Raw genomic sequence first — 17,975 nt, forward strand, 5'->3', positions numbered from 1 at the left:
ACGGTTGACTCCAGCAAGTGTAAAAGAAAATTCACATTCTATCTTAGTCAACAAAATATATCGGTCGATATATATTTGATTTTTTAATGTTCGAAGGATTATCAATTAGTGGCGACACCTACCTGAAAGATCTTAGTCGGTGAAGTAAAGTAAAGAAGAAATAAAAACTTTAAAAACGAAGCACCTGCGGCTGTAAATCGGCCATGCAGCAGTTCACCGTATGGTTACGGAGCAGGAGCCAAGTCACAGCATCGATCGGACGCCAGCAGCGCCCTCATGGCAGTGCATCCCAGGCTCACAAGCCCTCACCAATATCTCATTCGTCGCGGTATTGATAACCCAAAAGCCCTTGCGTGAGACATCGATCGATACCCCCTGTGAGCCCAGTGGAAAATGTTGGGTCACAGTGCCGGAGACGCTTGGCATGCACAAAACTCACTGGATCATGCTGAGCTACATGTGGCAATGCAGGCCTAGTTTTCAACATACGGCGCTGTGATTTTGCCGCAGTCGGCCTGAAGATTCGTATACATGTCTTTCTTTTGAGCTGGTTTTTATTGGATAGGAACCTGGTTGCAGCAGAGGAAGTGGAAACATACAGGACTTTCAGTGCCAGGAGCGGACGCTGAATTCGACCCAAGTGATTGACACTCGATCAGGTGTGTGCCTCGAAGAAATGCCTCCGCTGCACCTTCGATTTTTTTATACATTCGTGTCTAGACTCAGGTTTCTTCTTCTTTTTCTTCTTCTTGACAGGCCTTCCATGCATACTGTTTCATCGAGATGCTTATGGTTTGTGTGTTTCAATGTCCATTTGTGGTTGAGATGCTTCAATCTGTTCTTACTAAGCTGAGCAATTAGAATTATGTGGGTTATTGCATGTGCCTTCCACGGAGGTTGCACCACAAACGCCGAATTTTGAGTGGATCCGAGCTAATCTTTCAGTTGTAACTCTAATGCGACGCAGGACCTCATGGCGCACCGAAAGACATTACCAGTGCTGTTGCAGAGCATCAAATCATACGATGCCGTTTCTGGTCACCATGTGCGCAATATGAGCATGCTCCCGAACTTGAAGGTCGACGATCCGCGACATAAGGACGTCTGTATCACTAAAGACAATGTGTTGGGGGACCAAAAAGTAGCCAAGAAGCAAGCTGGCACAAGTAAATCCACAACCACGAAGGAGTTCAAAATTTACAGGTGGAATCCTGACAATGGAGGCAAGCCTTACTTAAAGTCCTATTTCGTTGACATCAGCAAGTGTGGTCCAATGGTATGTTTCGAAGAGAACGTAACATCCTTTGATTACGAAAGCCTTAAAGTGAGAATTCCTGACTACCAAACTCTTTGGTGCGGTTTCATGAGCAAAAGCTTCGATGTAAATATAGCAGGTGTTGGATGTGCTTGGTAAAATAAAAAAACGAGATAGACCCAACGCTGGTGTATAGGCGGAGCTGCCGAGAGGGAATATGTGGCTCATGCTCCATGAATATTGACGGAATCAACACCGTGGCGTGTTTGTGTTCCGTCAATATGGACCCCAAGCACGTGACCACCATCACGCCCTTGCCGCACATGTATGTGATCAAAGATCTGGTCGTAGACATGACGCAATTCTGCCAGCAGTACAAGTAAGATGCCCATTTACTCTCGTTTTCGAGTTTGAGGGTTTTTAGCTTTTGACATTTAGAAGCACATGAGCACCTGAACCAAGTCACCCAAGGATAACTGAGTTTTAATTTGGTCATACGGATGTGTCAGATCTGTGGAACCATGGTTGAAAACCAGAAAGCCTGCTCCTGAGAACAAAGAGTATTTGATGTCGAAAAAAGACCGTAAGAAGCTGGATGGGCTCTATGAATGCATTTTGTGTGCATGCTGTAACACTGCATGTCCTTCTTACTGGTGGAACCAAGAGAAGTTCCTTGGTCCAGCGGCCTTTATTAGCGGCAAATCGATGGATCATGGATAGGCACGTCACGCTAAACCCTTTGAAAATTATCATGGCGAGGACTAAGCTTGTACAAAATGAAAGTTGTTACCATTGTTGCATGTATGTTAAGTATGTGAGCAAACGGGTACATATATTGCACAATCTAAAACTCTAAAAAATTGTTGCTGGTTCTACCAGTTGAGGTGCAGGAGAGAGTAGCAAAATTAAACCTGGTGCTTTCATACAGCCGCGTAGTTTTGAATCCGCATTACAATTGTGTGTTGCAATTTGTGGGTGCAGCCGAGATGAGTACACCCTCGAAAGAATCGACTACCTGGACAACGAGTTCAAGCTTGGACGCTGTCACACGATCATGAACTGCGCACGCACATGTCCGAAGAGCCTCAATCCTGGCAAAGCTATTGCTCAAATTCGCCGCATGCAAGTTACGAAATTCTTCAGCGATCGCCCTGACATGATATAATCGTCTGCAAGCAGATGCTTCTTCATGTGGGGGACACGTACCTTGAAATTAACTCAAATCATTTAGGATCGTCCTTACAATGTGATGGACGCTGCGATATTGGCGACACAGTGAGGTGACGGTTGAATCCGTAGGCTCTGAGCTCTGATCCTTGGTGTTAAAGATGAAGTCGGGTACCTTTATAACTGATAGTGTTGATCAGACGAGTGTTAAAAGCAACGGCTATTTGCCTTTGATCAATACGGAAAAACTAAGAAAATGCATTGAAGATAGATGAGTCAATGCAATGTCATGTGAAGTTGTTAAAAACCGGACTATAGTGAATTCCGGACACCAGAATGCCATAACTAGGTGTACTTCCGTCTATCTCTATCTAGTCTCTCTTTTTCAACGCTTTGCTACGTAGTATGTTCTAGATATAACAGTTCGCAGCACAAGAGCCTTCATAGATTGCAATCAGTGTTTCCATGGAACAGAAAGCTCGTACCCTTGAAGGCAAAGGCACATGCCCAGAAACTTAAAATTCCAATGTCATATGACATTCTACTATTAAATATGATACAAATTCTCTGGTCAGTAAAATGGAGCAATTTGCTTCATTTTTGGGTGGCTGGTACATAATGACAAAAATTCATCAGCCATGAATGAATGCCAAAAAATGCTATCCTTAAAAATTGTTTGTATTAGCGGACTCCCGTCATAGCTATGGGTGCCTTTTCCAGTCCCTTCAAGGCACTTCGACTAGCCTCGGCATGCCTGGGAGTCTCAAGCCTGTGCAGATGACTCACGCCGCTCCTACGTAGTGCCTTGGGATCAACACCTGCTTTATGGGCTGCGATAACACCTATAGCTTCCCAGTAGTTCGCAACCCGCACCTGCCAAATCGGCAACCTAGATTAAAAATTTTGGACTGAATGATATCAAATAGTCTTGCACGAGACATAGAATATGCAAGTCGGAGAACAATTGAGGTTCAGACCTCGAACTCGACCAAAAAACACAAACTCGCTTATTTATAGTGCATATTGAAGTTAAAGTCAGATATAGTTCAGAAATTGTACCACATTGACCAGTCCCATCTTCTCAGGTGTATCATCCAGCACCGTTTCATTCTCCTCCACAGCGATGAGAAGAGGCTGCACAACCAAAACAGTAGTACTGAGAATTTGGAAACAAATCAAAAGGACAAAACGGTCTGCGATGATCAATGCCATCACTTCTAGAGAAGCCACCGAGTACCGCAGCGAGATCTGTTCCCCATTATTTGACCTCATACCAGATCGATGGACTTTGACTCGAGCGTTGCTTGACAAAACCTATAAGTGGTGGAGATATTCGCCAGTGTAGCTTGACATAAATACAATATCTTAGATTAATTACCTTGCGGCCTGATTTTCGACACAGCGCAAGAGTTCCTTCTCCTCCACAAGCGTTTGCAGGCACCACCACACAGTCAACGTCGTCTGCCCATACTGTTCCTGCACCGCTTCTGTTCGTTCTCTCAATAAATTGAGGCGCCTTGCTTAGACCGGCCAGCACGCAAGGTAGAAAAGTATATCCTATCTATAGCATTTACAAACATGTGTTGATCAGCAAAACGTGAGATGAAAGTACATAGCTACCGATGATATTGGATGGTTATACTGTAAGCAGTCACAAGAGAACGATCTCAAACCCAGAGGGATGTCACGATTCATTTCCAAATGACAATTAAAGTCCTAGCTAAACAATTTAATTTTGTCAATCCTAAGAGTACACAATAGCTTAGTGAATGCTTAGTTAGTTCGATAACAATGAACAATGCAACATGTTCACAGATTGTTGACCTCTTCTGCTGCAGATCGAGGGGATATGGACGCATCCAGAGGCAACGGTGAAAGCGCAGGAGCATGAGCACATGGAATTCCAAATTCCTTAACAACCATGTGACTTATCACTGCTTCCACTCCAGCTAAAACATCAACTCCCTGCATCAAGAGCGTGGTAAATATTCAGGCTCACGGAAAAAAATACTGATGATAAAAGAAAGAAAGAAAGAAAGAATTCACGATATGCTCGGTCACTTTTTTAAGGGAATTTAGGAAGTAGCTTTTTCGTTCATCTGACCTGACCTTGGCGGTAGTCCACCAGCTCGTCAACACTGTCATCAGGGAACCTCCCCACCACAGCAACAGCGTCAACACTGGCACCTTTCATTAATGTTTCAACAGCTCTCAACAAGGAGTCAGGTCGGCCAAGCCTTCCAGTTGATGTGCCTGTGCGTGGATCGAGCCATTTCTCTACCTGCAAGAATTGCATTGTAAACCTAACTTATTCACAAAAAAATACGGGTGACAAGGTGATGTCAACTGTATGTACATGTGAAGTGTGTTCTAACCGTGATTCTCCAACCCTATTGAAGATTCAAATTTTCGATATAATTTGTTACAATTACATGTGACAGAAATTTATCTTACTTGTAAGGGCGCGTCCGTGATAGTATACTCCAAGACAGGAAGGCCAAGAGTAGCCCGTGTTGCATCAGCTACTTGAAGATGCCTTTGAATAAGTTCTTCCTCTATACCCATATCCAAGATTAATCCAACCTGAGCGCGGGTAACAACGTCCGAATTTAATATGACATTCTCAAACCTATATTTCCCAGTTAAAAACAGAAGTTGAGTTAAAGAAGTTTTCATAAAAAACCCGAAAAAAATAGTGAGTTAAGTTCATAGGCGTGTTGATTCAGCACCGCATGTTTCTTAGAATCCAGCGAGAATATACAGGACCTTAAATTGCTGACTTGTCGAAGAAATTAAACAAAAAAGTTGCGTTCAAGCACTAACTAACAATGGCAAGTAGTTCACTAAGATCTCATTTCAACTTCAAACTAAATTAAAACACTTAGTGATATTCATGATTGTTTCAAAAATTCTCTCTATATAAAGATGGGTTGAGAACAAACTCTATTCTGATGGACAGGTTGGAGACCCCAATATCCTTCTGCAAAGCGATCAAGTGCATATCCTTCTACATATAGTGTGCTTGCCATCGGCCAGTGCAGCATAGCTCCATTCAGAACCTGTTTCAAAGCAGAGTGAATACACTTCCACCCGGGACAACATACAGAAAAGATAACCATCAGAACTTTATTACACCAAATCATCAGGTAATTGAAAGCATACATTGGGATGAGTGATGAGGCAATCGACGACAGAAGACATTGCTCGAGCTACTGGCAAAGAATCTCCTGCAAACCCTCCTATGGTTGCGCCAGTTCCCGTAGGTACTATCATGACCCCAGTGTATGGCTTTTGGCCAATTCCACTTGAGCCCTGCATCCAAAAGAAAGAAGGATCCGCTTAGTCAGACAGCAAAGAAGACTTCAAAAATAACAGACAACCAAGATTCATGCAGCTTCCAGACAGTTGAATCAATCAGAACATATTATACTTTCGTCCTAAATGATAAATGAGCCACTGACTTTAAATGCGAGTTTCTGAAAGGATACAAACAAGGAGTAGTTAGTAAGAATACAAGAAGCCTAATGAAGGGTGACGCTTTGATCGGAATACTCACCAAACAAGATCATATTAAGATTGCAGAATAAAAAGTGCTAGGGGGAAAAAAGATATTCATTATAAATATGAACACTGAAATTCTACAACAGATTTATCATTTTGAACATGAAAACGAGCTATATCAAAATGCGACTAACGCAAGCTTGAATAAACCGAAAGTGTACTCTGAGTGTTTGCATATTCAGGTCTTCAATTCAAACGACCTCAGCAGCCATGAAGTAACGCCCCATTGATGGTTCTAACTAGGCACGTCGTTTACAGAAAGTCACCCAGGACGTCTATCTCAGAATTTGTGAAATGGGTGTTTCCGAAGTTTGAAAGATGTAAGCGACATTTGCCAGGGAGCACCGAAGGCAGAAAAATTTCCAGATAGTCCTAGAATTAACGAGAGGGGACCTCAATTTCATTTGAGGCAATACCACTGAGTAACCGCACTTGTTTGAGGTTTAAAGAAAGAATAATGTAAAATTCAAGACCCCAATCTCACAAGTCAAAAGTAGTTAAGACTCACCAGCGCTCGTGCGTGCGCAACAAGACGCTTTGATTGGTGTACACCATTCCACCTCGCCGGCATTCTTCCTTTCCATCTTACACCCTTTAGAACGGCTTTCTCACTAAGAGCCAAACAAGACAATCCTACCTTCAAAGAATTAACTAGAGAATTTTCCGAAATCACTTGCACATAGCCTCCACTTGGCGGAGATGCAAAATCTTTAACACTAGATATCCTGCCTGTATCAAGAATAGAACCAATTGGGGCTCGCAGAACAGAACTGGAAGCCATAACCATGACTATGGCCACGGCTTACAGCAACCAATGTAAGAAAGATGCACCAATACTGATGACACTACGAATAAAAACACTACCAAACCTCCAAGGGAAGTGACGAGGTTCATACGCGTAAAAGAGGACCTTAACGCCGTCTCATTCACAAGTAGAGAAATGACGCAACCTATACCACTGCAAGGGCAATGTTTCAGCTTTTCTACAGTTAACAACGCGCAGAGGACCACTGAAGAAGAGTTTCTTGCACCATAAACCTCATGGTCTTGCAAATCTGGCAAGTGTTCAAGGTTCTAGCACTGGATGAAAATAAAAGACACCATTGACGATGAGAAATGAACGAAGAATGACACCTTATCCAATTCTTATGGATGTCTCGAATGAATGATGGAACGTGGTACACATAACTCCGCCGAAATCAAACCTGGTTGCAAGCAAATGAGGCAATTGACGATTAAAACAGGTCCAGATAAAGTGTGACGCAAAAATAGGGTTGTCAATTAGACTTCTTCATATAGGCATGAAATCCGTCTCACTGACTACCCTCAAAACTAGGTCACCACCCTAGAAGAAGGTTTTTGCATGTCCTCGTACATCCTTCTCTACAGCACATCCTCGTACAAGGTCTTCCAAAAGCAGGATTCAGTACTTTGGCATGCCTTGAATACACGCCATCACTTGAAAACAAGAGCTCCAACAGAACCAAAGATGGCCTGATTGTTAGCAGCAATGGCAGGATATGTTGGCTGCTTTAAATGATATGTCCTGAAACTGGAACTAACAGCTCTCGAGAAAGTCAATAAGAGGTTATAAGCATACAACCAAAAAAACTAAACTAAACTAAACAAAAAGCCGAAGACATCGGATGTGAACGCAACTCTCTGCACTGAGACTGCAGACGCCGAAGGGACAGTCCTCTTGTCCTGCCCAAGAACAAACAATTAGACCCTGCATTCCGAATTATCACAAACTAACTTTGTTTACAGGAATAAGAACGAAGAGTAATTGCTTTTAACGCAGAGTAGGTGGTATCATCGATGAACTGAATGCATTGCACTTATTGAAAAGAACACCGTAGATCACATAAAGGAGAAGAAAAGAAAAGGCTAAGAACACTTCATTGAAAGAAGGCCCTTAGTAGACATGGTGGATGCAGTGCTTGATTTTTCGTCTCTCAACCACAGAGGCAATCAAATAAGCGTTATAATTCACTTCATCATCTTGCTGGTTATCCACAAATTGACTTAGCATATCAATACAAGAAAATTGTCAAATCAAAGCCGAAATTCAAAATCTAAAATTTTCTTTGAAGTAAGACAGAGCAACGTGAACGTTAGTAGCAAAACTTAACGATAACACTTGAGAACTTCAGCAGCTGCATTGATAGACCTACTTTGAGTAGTCATATCAATGACTGATCGACGCCGTTGCACATAAATTTGCCTTCTGAGCGGCATAACGCAAGCTTCCCGAGGAAGCAAAGAAATCCTCAAATGAATAATTCTGCACACTAATGCACAATCATTATCAGAAATATATAATTCATGACATTGCAAGCATAGACCCTGACGAGGATATTCAACCCAAACTATCGAAGTACAACTCTGTTCTCAGAGAGGCCGCGAGGAACCCACTTGAAATTTCATGAACTCCTCATCCCCAATTTTGGCGGCTTCATCAACAGAGGTAGTCGTATCAAAAGATTTCGTCACACACTAAATCACTTTCCGCTTCCATCCATACGTTTCGTCGAGAATGCTTTCCGTTCACTTCAACATTCCACCAGACTGCATCATCCCTCTCCTTCACAGTTTTCATCATATCACTCTAAAGCCTTTTTATCAGCAAAATGGTTTAAAGAACTTGGTGATATTTACAAGCCACAAGAAGCCCCACATCTCATCTAACCACCATCGAGAACTGTGGCAGCCATGGCATCCCTGCACTGCACCGTCTCGTCTTCTTCTCTACTCTCTCAACCATGCGGCATCCAATCTGCCGTCAGGAAGCTCTCTTCTTCTTCTTCTTCTCCTGCTAGTTCTGTATCTGTAGGGCCTCGCAGAAATGGAATTGTGTGCTCTCGGGCTGCGGAGCCGAGCGCTGAGAAGAGCAGTGCGTCATGTTCCAGGAGAGAGGTGTTGGGGTTGGGTGGAATTTTGGCCATGGAATTTCATGGCTTGCAGGCAATGGCGATTCCTCCGGAGGCCAATGCAGCTCAGGCTACTTGTGGAGAGTTCAATGTGACTGCCTCTGGACTGGCTTACTGCGATTCTGAAATTGGAAGTGGGATCACTGCTTCTAAGGGCATGCTTATCAAGGTGTTCACTCGCTCTTTAGCCTATTCTCGTTACTTGGCAGCTTCAGAGGTTGGGGCTATTTTTGGAAGTTTTGTGATAAATAGCATAAGATTATCTTTTAGAGAAAGTTGTATTGACACATCTCCTTAGTTCTAAGCTTCGATTGAGCACCATGGATTGAATGATGGAGTTTGCAACTCGCTGCGACAGTGTGGATTGTCTCGGACTGCCGTTTGCGACAACTGCTATGGTGGAAGACTGATATATTGAAATTGTGCGGATTGGGCAGGCTCATTATTCGGGAAGGCTAGAGAACGGAAGCACGTTCGATAGCAGCTATAAACGTGGGAAGCCCCTCACCTTCCGTGTCGGTGTCGGTGAGGTACGTAGTTCCCCAAACATACCTTTGCGAACTCAGATTCGGCTTAAATATATTTGTTAAGAAATCGCACAATGTATTATTTGAGAGAAATGAAATAGCCACTGCTGCCAACTTTTTCCGATTCGAGAGGTTTGATAGTGAAGGGAGTTCATGATAGGCTGATTGAGCCTCTCAAACTGGATAATTCCTCAAATTTCGTGAACAACTAGAGTCGACCCAGAAACTGCCAGATTGAAAGAAATTCTTGTGATGTTGAGCAGGTTATCCGGGGGTGGGACCAAGGCATTTTGGGAGCTGATGGCATCCCAGCCATGCAAGCAGGTCGCAAAGCCTCTTCACCTATACATGACATTGCAATTGATGTGCTTTCCTTATTGAAGGACGTTTTCCTCTGTTAGAAGCGATCTACACGAACTGTTTGTGTGTATGAGTGTGCGTGTGCATCAGAACTCACATCTTTGTTGAGTGATGTGTAGGTGGAAAGAGAACTTTGAAAATTCCTGCTAATCTTGGCTATGGCGAAAGAGGAGCTGGCTGCAGATTGGGTATGACTGCTACTCCACATTTCTAAGGAGCAATTCACTTGTCTGTTGAGTTTTCCCCACATTTCTAATCCGTTCTCATCTGTGCTCTCTCAGATTTTCCGGATTTCAGTTTTAAATATTTTTTAATGCGTAGACAGATAACGTTTCCTGGTGTAATCTAATTCTCTTTTTTTAATAATATTCAGTAATTTATGCGTATATTCTAAGACATAGAATTCCCACTTCTTAGAGGTTTTTTCCAATGAAACACCTTTAGTTCTCGTCTGGTTCAGTCATCTAAATCACAAAATTTCTAAATATGAAAGAATTATTTTCCAGTTACACAGAATGTTTAGATAAAAGAATTCACAAGGTTTTAGCTGACGAAAAAGTGCTTCAATTAAAAAAACACAAGATAAATTCGAAACCAAATGTGAGTTGCAGATGCCCCGTAATCGGGTTTCTTGTAAACGTTACTTCCAAAACCGAAACCAGCAAACATCCATGTCTGAAACTAGCTATGTAACAAACCGTGGCATGGTGCTTTTGCTGAACAGGTTCGTGCCTCATCCCGCCAAATTCAACTCTCATCTTCGACGTGGAGTTCGTAGGAAAAGCTTGATAAAACCAGACGGCTAAAGCCTTCATGTAGCTAGTGCACAGCAGAATTGTCGTAGAAATTTGACTGAGAAGGAAATTTGACTTATGAGTAAAATGAAAGTACCAACTTCTGGTATAACAGATTATCTCAACTGCAGACCATTCACAGTAATGTATGTCTGGTGAGATTGCAATATTGAAAACTGCTCAATTCCCTCGGAAATGCTGCGGTTACAACAAAACAATCTGCACCCTCCCACAACCTTCAAGCCTATTAAACCCGTCTACTATAATTAGCATTTCAAGTTTAAACCATGATCACAATTGCAGGTGACATCAATTTGTGACACTAAATTCTTCATTCAGTATAAAAAGAGTTTACTGGACAATAACCACTCGCAACGATGGTTGATTTAACCTCATTTCTACTATTAGTCCAATTTCTCCTACTTCAAAAGTCTATGGAAGCTCCCTACCTACTTGTGGACTACTAGCGTTCCTGCCCAAGGTACTTTTGAACAGCTGGCGGTGAAACTCCAGAGAAGGTATACAAATATGCTCAGAGCACCCTCACTTCTGTGTCGTCCTCAATTGCTGAATAGATGAACATCTACAGTCATTTCGACTTGATAGCCTGAATTTTTTTGATGACAGTACACTAGAGGTTGAACTCCCACAGGCCAACCGAAAGGGAAACTCTTTTTATAACTCAATATGGGTTAGCTATGTATTCGTGCCTCAGTGAGAATATCGAGACAATTACGACCGCCAATGTTAGAATCTCCAAAGAAGTAGGTCACACACTCTTGCAAGATCTTATTCCTACGTCGGTTAAGCTGCAGTTTGAGTACAATCTGCAAGTTAACAATTACCCAACTTTAAGCCTTTTGAGATGTCGTGCTTGGTTGAGCACGGAGAGCAGCTCGACGAGCTCGCGGACGCATCTCACGCACTTTGCGTGGAGGCATCTCAAATTTATCCATCTGCTCGGGGGGAAACGGATGCTCTTCCTCAGGGAATATACGTAACTTCAGCATCCTATCCTGCGAAACCAAAATCATGGAGATAAATTACAAAAAGGAATTTTCAACACTAATCATGTGAACTTAATGTTAACAATAATCCAGAAGACCACAGTCCACCCAATTTCACGACTTAATTCTGCAGCTCAACTTGCAAGTTCTCCAGCCGTGAAAACTTCAAAATACCATTAGCAACATTCATTCAGTAACATCCGAAAGTTCCGGTGGAACACTAACAGGAGACACTTACATCTCGGAGCTTGTTGCGGGGAAGCATGCGGTGGACGGCTTTACGAAGCACCTCAGTTGAATCGCGTACCATTTGTTCCTTAACAGTCCTCTCCTTCACATGACCTATGTAGCTGTGTCCACATCCACACAAACATTTTGGTTCATGCGCTTTGATTGCAGGAATACACAGATCCCGACTTGTTAACCAAGACATAGTGTAGAAAACATGTTCTAAAAGAGCACAATTACAGCAATGTTGTTCAAATATCGTCACGCCAAAAATCACACAATTAAATCATGAAATAGCTTCACATCCATTATTCCCACTCCAACTGCAGGGTACTTTGTACACAAATACTAACAACTGATGGAATTATTTCAGTGCAAAACTCTTTAACTTCTGCATACCCTGTGTGCCAATAATATTTTTTATCGGTTAACTTGTTTCCTGTAAGTGTAATATCCTTCGCATTCACGACAACACATATGTCGCCCTTATCTTCATGAGGAGTGTAAGTGGGCTTGTCTTTGCCCTGTAGCACCACAGCTATCCGTGAAGCGAGTCTTCCCAAAACCTGCATGGCAATTTCATATTACTGTAGCCCAAAATAAAGTGATTATTTCTAGCAGTACCTCTGCTAGGCATGTTGACTGGAAAAGGCTGATTTAGCTGAAACATGAAAAATAGCAGATGCATATTCCATGTTAAAAGAACAGGGACTGCGATATAAGTTGACTTAGAAGATCTTGCGAAGCAGAACTGTGGCGCGCCAACGCTGAACACAAGAAACATACCTCCCCTTTACAATCGAAGAGGCGCCATCTCAGGCCTTCTGTAACTGCTGGAGATAGACCAGCAAGTGGTTTCTGTACCACAAAACGAAAGAATACTTTCAGATGAATACACGGCACTCACATTCTTAGCCAGAATAGCTTTTGCATTAAAAATTTGACAAACGAAAGGAATACTGCAAAGACAAGCAAGCTTCTCCATTCACACCGTTCAAAGTACAAAACAAATTGCACCACGGAGAATGCGAACAACCACTAAAACCTATTGCCCTAAAAATCGAAATTGAACAATAGCTTGCGTGTCCAATCAAGGCTCTATGTGCCCTTCGACTCAATAAACTCGTAAGGATTCTGAAGATCTCAACAGGACGGCCTCCACCCTTAAAATTCCAACAGCTTTAGGGTTTAGCCCTAATCAAACTCAACCAATTCCAAACCTAAATAGCTCCCGGAAAAAATCTCAACACATGTGCAGCTACTGGAGCAGTTCACTTACACGAAGGAAGTACCGCGACATCGCAGCGCCCTGGAGCTCACAAATCTTGCACTTGTAAAACTGGACGCAACGATGAGCTCGGAGATTATACGCAAAACCCTACTTCGCCAAGGTTTAAGAAGGTCCCTTACGTTCCTTGAAGGTTCCCATCGATGGGAACAATCGCTCCCACGTTCTTATAGATACCACCAGGTCGGTGAATGCTACGAGGATTTTAGGTCTCGGGCTTTACTTGCGGCCTCTTTTTCTCCGAGCTCTTCGAGCTCCGTGTGTGAGGAGCTTGTACTCGATCGTCTTTGTTAGGTAGTTGCGAATTTTGTATCACAGATTAGCAGCTATGGGGGGCTCCAACAAGCAGAAGAACAAGAAGGCAGCGCCTGTGAAGGGGAAGCCAAAGCATTCCTTGGACGAGGGCAGGCGTGATGGGAAGAATGGAACTCGAACGGCAGCCACGGTGCGCCGGCTTAAGATGTACAAGTCGCGCCCTGTGCGAAATAGCAAGGGGCACATTCTGTCGAATGAGTACCAGTCCAAAGCCCTGCCGACGACGCGCATCCAGCCCGACCGCCGTTGGTTTGGGAACACCCGGGTTGTGGGCCAGAAGGAGTTGGAGACGTTCAGGGAAGAGATGCGGGAGCGTGTGTCGGATTCTTACACTGTTATATTGAAAGACAAAAAACTGCCGCTGGCTTTGCTGAACGATAATATGAAGGTTCTGTCTGAGTTCCCCACAGGATTAATTTGCGTGAATTCTGCACGTCGGTCGAAGCTTCAAGTGCATTTTGGGTTCAGAATCGATCCCTGAATTGCTTTCTTCTGTGTCATTGTTGCAGCAAAAGAAGGTGCATTTGTTAGAGACTGAGTCCTTTGAGGATACTTTTGGACCAAAGAAGAAACGTCGTCGTTCCAAATTGGCGGTGGAGGATTTTGCTGCTTTTGCCGAGAAAGTCGACAAAGTCCGAGGTATGCCCCAAGTTTTTGCTGATATGTAAGAAATCATCAAGAGACTATAATCGGGCGGCGTTGGCTGATGGTGAAGATTTTGACTCGAGAGCTTGTGTATACAGATGGATTTGAAAATGGCGATGACAAGCCCTTTCCTAATGGTAAGGATGATGGCGCGAGGGATGCGGCTAGACACAGTATGTTCGACAAAGGTCAGAGTAAGCGTATTTGGGGCGAGCTATACAAAGTTATCGATTCTTCGGATGTAGTCATCCAGGTACGTTACTACCGATTACCGTTACAGCAGAGCGTCTTGGAATTTACGTTGTGCTATGACTAGGTTTTTCTGATGGCGGACGACAAAGTTTGCTCTCAAGTCTTTTTTAGAGTTTACATGACGCGCAATGTCTGTCTTTGGCAGTCCATGCAGTGTAAGATTATTCGGAACCCCTTACTGGATTTTTTCATGATTGAAGTTTGATCTTGTAATGTGATTGTGGCACATTAGGTTTTGGATGCCAGGGATCCAATGGGTACAAGGTGCAGACATTTGGAGAGGCATTTACGAGATAACTGCAAGCACAAGCATCTTATATTGCTGTTGAATAAGGTCTGTCCTTTCTTCTTCTCAGGAAATTCTAATGAGTATGTCTACTAGAAAGAGTCTTTGGTATTCGTACTCATGTGAAGTGCTGATTTTGTTTGGAAGTGTTACGTGGTATACTCATTTTGCTAGGTAGAAAACATGTGATGTCTTTTCGTTCTTTTACAGGACGCTTCAACGCTGCATTTATTGTTAGTTTTCCGTTTCAAATTCAGAGTTATTGTATTTTGAGCAAACGTCTGATATGGATGAGTGAACTCTTGTGTAGTGTGACTTGATTCCTTCATGGGCAACGAAGGGTTGGCTGCATGTTCTCTCGCGGGAATTTCCAACACTTGCTTTCCACGCAAGTGTTACCAATCCTTTCGGCAAGGTATTTACCTGATACACATGCATTCAATGGTGCATTTTCTGGCACTTAGTCTTCATATTTTTTCGTTAACTGGTTTCGTCTAAGACAGGTAGTGAGTCTTCGCCAGCTGGCGGCTATGAGAATGTAGGCATAGGATCTCATCGCTAATGTACACTACTGAAACTACTTTTTTCTTGAGCAGGGCTCGCTCCTTTCACTTCTTCGGCAACTTGCTCGCTTGAAAAGTGACAAACAGGCTATTTCGGTCGGATTTGTTGGATATCCGAATGTTGGGAAGTCGTCGGTTATCAACACCCTGCGAACGAAGATGGTGTGCAAGGTGGCTCCAATTCCTGGGGAGACGAAAGTTTGGCAATACATCACACTCACCAAGCGCATATTTCTGATCGATTGTCCTGGTGTCGTCTATCAGAGTTCGGATTCCGAGACTGATATTGTTCTTAAGGGTGTAGTTCGAGTAGGGAATTTGGAAGATGCCACAGAGCACATCGGTGAGGTATTGAGTCGTGTGAAAAAGGATTATCTTGTACGAGCATACCGTGTCAAGGACTGGGTAGATGATAATGACTTTTTGACGCAACTTTGTAGATTGACCGGAAAGTTGCTCAAGGGAGGAGAGCCCGATTTGCCGACCGCTGCCAAAATGGTGCTTCATGATTGGGTGAGAGGGAGAATTCCGTTCTTCATACCTCCCCCTCGCATAGAAGGGCCATTACCCGAGGGAACCAAAGCCCCAGCTTCAGCTGAGGGTCAGTCTGAGACTGAAGAACAGACAGTTACTCAAGTAGCAGCGTCCGCTATTGCTGATGTCGTGAAAAAGCAGAAAGTTAGACACGTTCCTGTGAAGGAGAATTTCTTCGATGTTGAAGATATTAATAATCCTGATCATGAGGACCTTCAATCGGAATCAGATGACGATGACGATATGAACGAGATTGGCAGTAGAGATGATGAGGATGAAGAAAGGCCTGGTGAGTTATCATCTGAGAGAATGTGTATTGATTGTGTGGGTCATATGCCAGCACTTAGGGTACGTTGTTGTGTTAGTTCGTGAAGAATTGGTCTGGGGTCTCCCGTTATCCTGGTCGGTGATACTGAATTCAGAGGCATTTTTACCTGGTCATGAACAATCGCCACTTCTAACTGTTCATCCTGTATATCTCGAATGAAAGCTGATCTGTGGTGTTTCCTGTCTCTGTCAGAAGAAGCTGAGGATGCCCAGGATATTGCAACAGCATCACGGTCCGCTGAAGAGGAATCTGAAAGTGATGACGCGGAAGAGGACGTAACTTGGGAAGATGTTTTGAAAAGTGTGCAAGCTGAAATGGGTGTCAAGGTCGAAGAGCCTTCTGCTCCTACAGAATCTGACGTTGTTACAGAACACACTTCCTCTACGGACAAGAAGCTTAAAAAGAGAAAACAAGAAGGACCACCGCAAACTGTGTCTGACCTGAAGAGCCCAAAAGTAGAGAAGAAGTTGAAGCGGAGGAAGAGATAGCTGTTCTCTCATCTGTGGCACGATACTTATGGCAATGTATACCCACCATCCTGCAAAAGTGCTCTGGGATCTGTTGCTCCTTATTAATATTCAAACTTGGCTGTCTTTATGTGGCTAATCTCAAATCATCTGACCACTTGTTATCTTCTCCGCCTTGCATTGCTACGGAATCAAAATCTATTTTTTGGTTTCACTGCTTTTTGTAGTGCGGAAAGAGCGCATCGATTTTGGTTCTTTGCAATTTGACTCTCAAACTTAGCGTGATTCGAACGTTTCTGAACTGTACTGTGTCCGCAGAACCCGTAACTGATTCTTGTTACATTCAGTGATAGAGATGGCTTCGCTACATAACATAAGCTCGAATGAAAACTAAAAATATTGCGAGGGTGCAGTGATTAACATAATATACCATTACAGGTAGACTGCTGAATATGTATTAAGCTGAAATCCCAACTAAGCTATGGCTGATAAAGAAAATTGCGTTGTCTGCAGATGTAAGCAAGTGAAGTCTTACTACTATCATCTAATCCCTCCAAATGTCTGCAATTCCAAAACGCACACTCACCCCATGCACAAGTCCTCACAATATCTAACCAAAACAAAACATGGATTTCGTCAGTGAATACCTAAAGGCATCTGAAACCATGTACATTTACTTGTCCGTAATGCTATGCTCGACTTTTAATTTAGCAACACCTCATGATTGGTCAGTTGTTTCTCAACAACGTGTCTGATATGAAATCTTATTACCTCTTGACTAAAGTATAATATCTGAAATTATATAAGACCTGCAAGAAGACATATCTAGTCAGTAAAGTATTATATCTTTACAGTATAATATGATGAAAAGGCATTTATTCTCGTCCAGATTTGGTATAATTTATAGACCCGTGCACAGCTCGGATGTAGGTGACTAATGGGCTGGATTAAATAAACTTCGGCATTCATCAAATCACGATTAATAAAAAACGTAGTCAAAGTTCATACATTGGTTGGCAAATAAATGGGTCTGTTGTTACAGCCATTCCACTGGTATATTGTCTCTTACTACAAGTTTGAAGAATGTAAAATTATAAGAATTAATATTTAACAGTGCTAGTATCAAGATTAGTTATTGGAGCAAGAAACCAATCTTGTAGCTTATTAAAAAAAAAAATGGGGGTAGAGCACAATGTTGTACTCAAGCTGTTTTCTTAATGTTACTATATTTATAAAAGTGGCAAGCCTGAAGGGTGTATGAAAAAATGTTGGCTTGCCTTTTTGCCAATTTGGTGTGTGATGTCATGGCATTGGTGTGTAACAAGAAGAAAAAAGATACAAGATGCCACATTTTACAAATCGTTTTGGCAGTATATTTTGACCTATTGCCTCTCAAAGGAAACATTATTCCAATTTTCAAGGGAAATTCATGAACAGAAATACTAAGAGTAATATGTTGCAATGTGAA

At 42.7% G+C, this 17,975-nt stretch overlaps 4 protein-coding genes and 1 pseudogene across 13 annotated transcripts; 3 read left to right on the forward strand and 2 right to left on the reverse strand.

Annotated features, from left to right (window-relative positions):
• Positions 1 to 520: 520 nt before the first annotated feature.
• On the forward strand, positions 521 to 2,563 carry LOC112287294 (uncharacterized; annotated as a pseudogene). The gene is made up of 5 exons (XR_016505792.1): positions 521 to 659; positions 968 to 1,276; positions 1,395 to 1,634; positions 1,765 to 1,975; positions 2,237 to 2,563. The product of XR_016505792.1 is annotated as an uncharacterized LOC112287294 (transcript).
• A 369-nt stretch (positions 2,564 to 2,932) lies between these two features.
• LOC112286989 (uncharacterized) lies at positions 2,933 to 8,389 on the reverse strand. 8 transcript variants are annotated; one of them, XM_024529929.3, is made up of 12 exons: positions 7,359 to 8,364; positions 7,118 to 7,188; positions 6,880 to 6,941; positions 6,492 to 6,594; positions 5,585 to 5,734; positions 5,365 to 5,481; positions 4,877 to 5,005; positions 4,527 to 4,703; positions 4,247 to 4,387; positions 3,801 to 3,983; positions 3,482 to 3,556; positions 2,933 to 3,295 (listed from the first exon to the last, which is right to left on the reverse strand). In XM_024529929.3, the coding sequence occupies exons 4-12, from the start codon at positions 6,552 to 6,554 to the stop codon at positions 3,104 to 3,106; spliced, it is 1,227 nt and encodes a 408-aa protein (XP_024385697.1). In that variant the 5' UTR covers positions 6,555 to 6,594; positions 6,880 to 6,941; positions 7,118 to 7,188; positions 7,359 to 8,364; the 3' UTR covers positions 2,933 to 3,103. The 8 variants fall into 8 exon arrangements, with proteins under 8 accessions (XP_024385697.1, XP_073394333.1, XP_073394345.1 ...); XM_073538232.2 differs by having other exon boundaries at positions 7,414 to 8,271; XM_073538244.2 differs by having other exon boundaries at positions 7,424 to 8,184.
• A 289-nt stretch (positions 8,390 to 8,678) lies between these two features.
• LOC112287365 (peptidyl-prolyl cis-trans isomerase FKBP13, chloroplastic) lies at positions 8,679 to 10,719 on the forward strand. The gene is made up of 5 exons (XM_024530332.3): positions 8,679 to 9,082; positions 9,351 to 9,443; positions 9,704 to 9,764; positions 9,920 to 9,988; positions 10,525 to 10,719. The coding sequence occupies exons 1-5, from the start codon at positions 8,696 to 8,698 to the stop codon at positions 10,587 to 10,589; spliced, it is 675 nt and encodes a 224-aa protein (XP_024386100.1). The 5' UTR covers positions 8,679 to 8,695; the 3' UTR covers positions 10,590 to 10,719.
• Positions 10,720 to 10,898: 179 nt separating this feature from the next.
• On the reverse strand, positions 10,899 to 13,187 carry LOC112287439 (uncharacterized). The gene is made up of 5 exons (XM_024530446.3): positions 13,109 to 13,187; positions 12,616 to 12,687; positions 12,229 to 12,395; positions 11,840 to 11,951; positions 10,899 to 11,610 (listed from the first exon to the last, which is right to left on the reverse strand). The coding sequence occupies exons 1-5, from the start codon at positions 13,127 to 13,129 to the stop codon at positions 11,446 to 11,448; spliced, it is 537 nt and encodes a 178-aa protein (XP_024386214.1). The 5' UTR covers positions 13,130 to 13,187; the 3' UTR covers positions 10,899 to 11,445.
• Positions 13,188 to 13,364: 177 nt separating this feature from the next.
• On the forward strand, positions 13,365 to 16,656 carry LOC112286808 (nuclear/nucleolar GTPase 2). 2 transcript variants are annotated; one of them, XM_024529132.3, is made up of 7 exons: positions 13,365 to 13,820; positions 13,942 to 14,071; positions 14,176 to 14,330; positions 14,562 to 14,663; positions 14,926 to 15,030; positions 15,212 to 16,001; positions 16,233 to 16,656. In XM_024529132.3, the coding sequence occupies exons 1-7, from the start codon at positions 13,446 to 13,448 to the stop codon at positions 16,526 to 16,528; spliced, it is 1,953 nt and encodes a 650-aa protein (XP_024384900.1). In that variant the 5' UTR covers positions 13,365 to 13,445; the 3' UTR covers positions 16,529 to 16,656. The 2 variants fall into 2 exon arrangements, with proteins under 2 accessions (XP_024384900.1, XP_024384981.1); XM_024529213.3 differs by having other exon boundaries at positions 16,236 to 16,656.
• Positions 16,657 to 17,975: the final 1,319 nt, after the last annotated feature.

Source organism: Physcomitrium patens, chromosome 1 (assembly GCF_059467195.1).
Source record: "Physcomitrium patens ecotype Gransden chromosome 1, ASM5946719v1, whole genome shotgun sequence".
In the NCBI taxonomy this organism is placed as follows: domain Eukaryota; kingdom Viridiplantae; phylum Streptophyta; class Bryopsida; order Funariales; family Funariaceae; genus Physcomitrium; species Physcomitrium patens.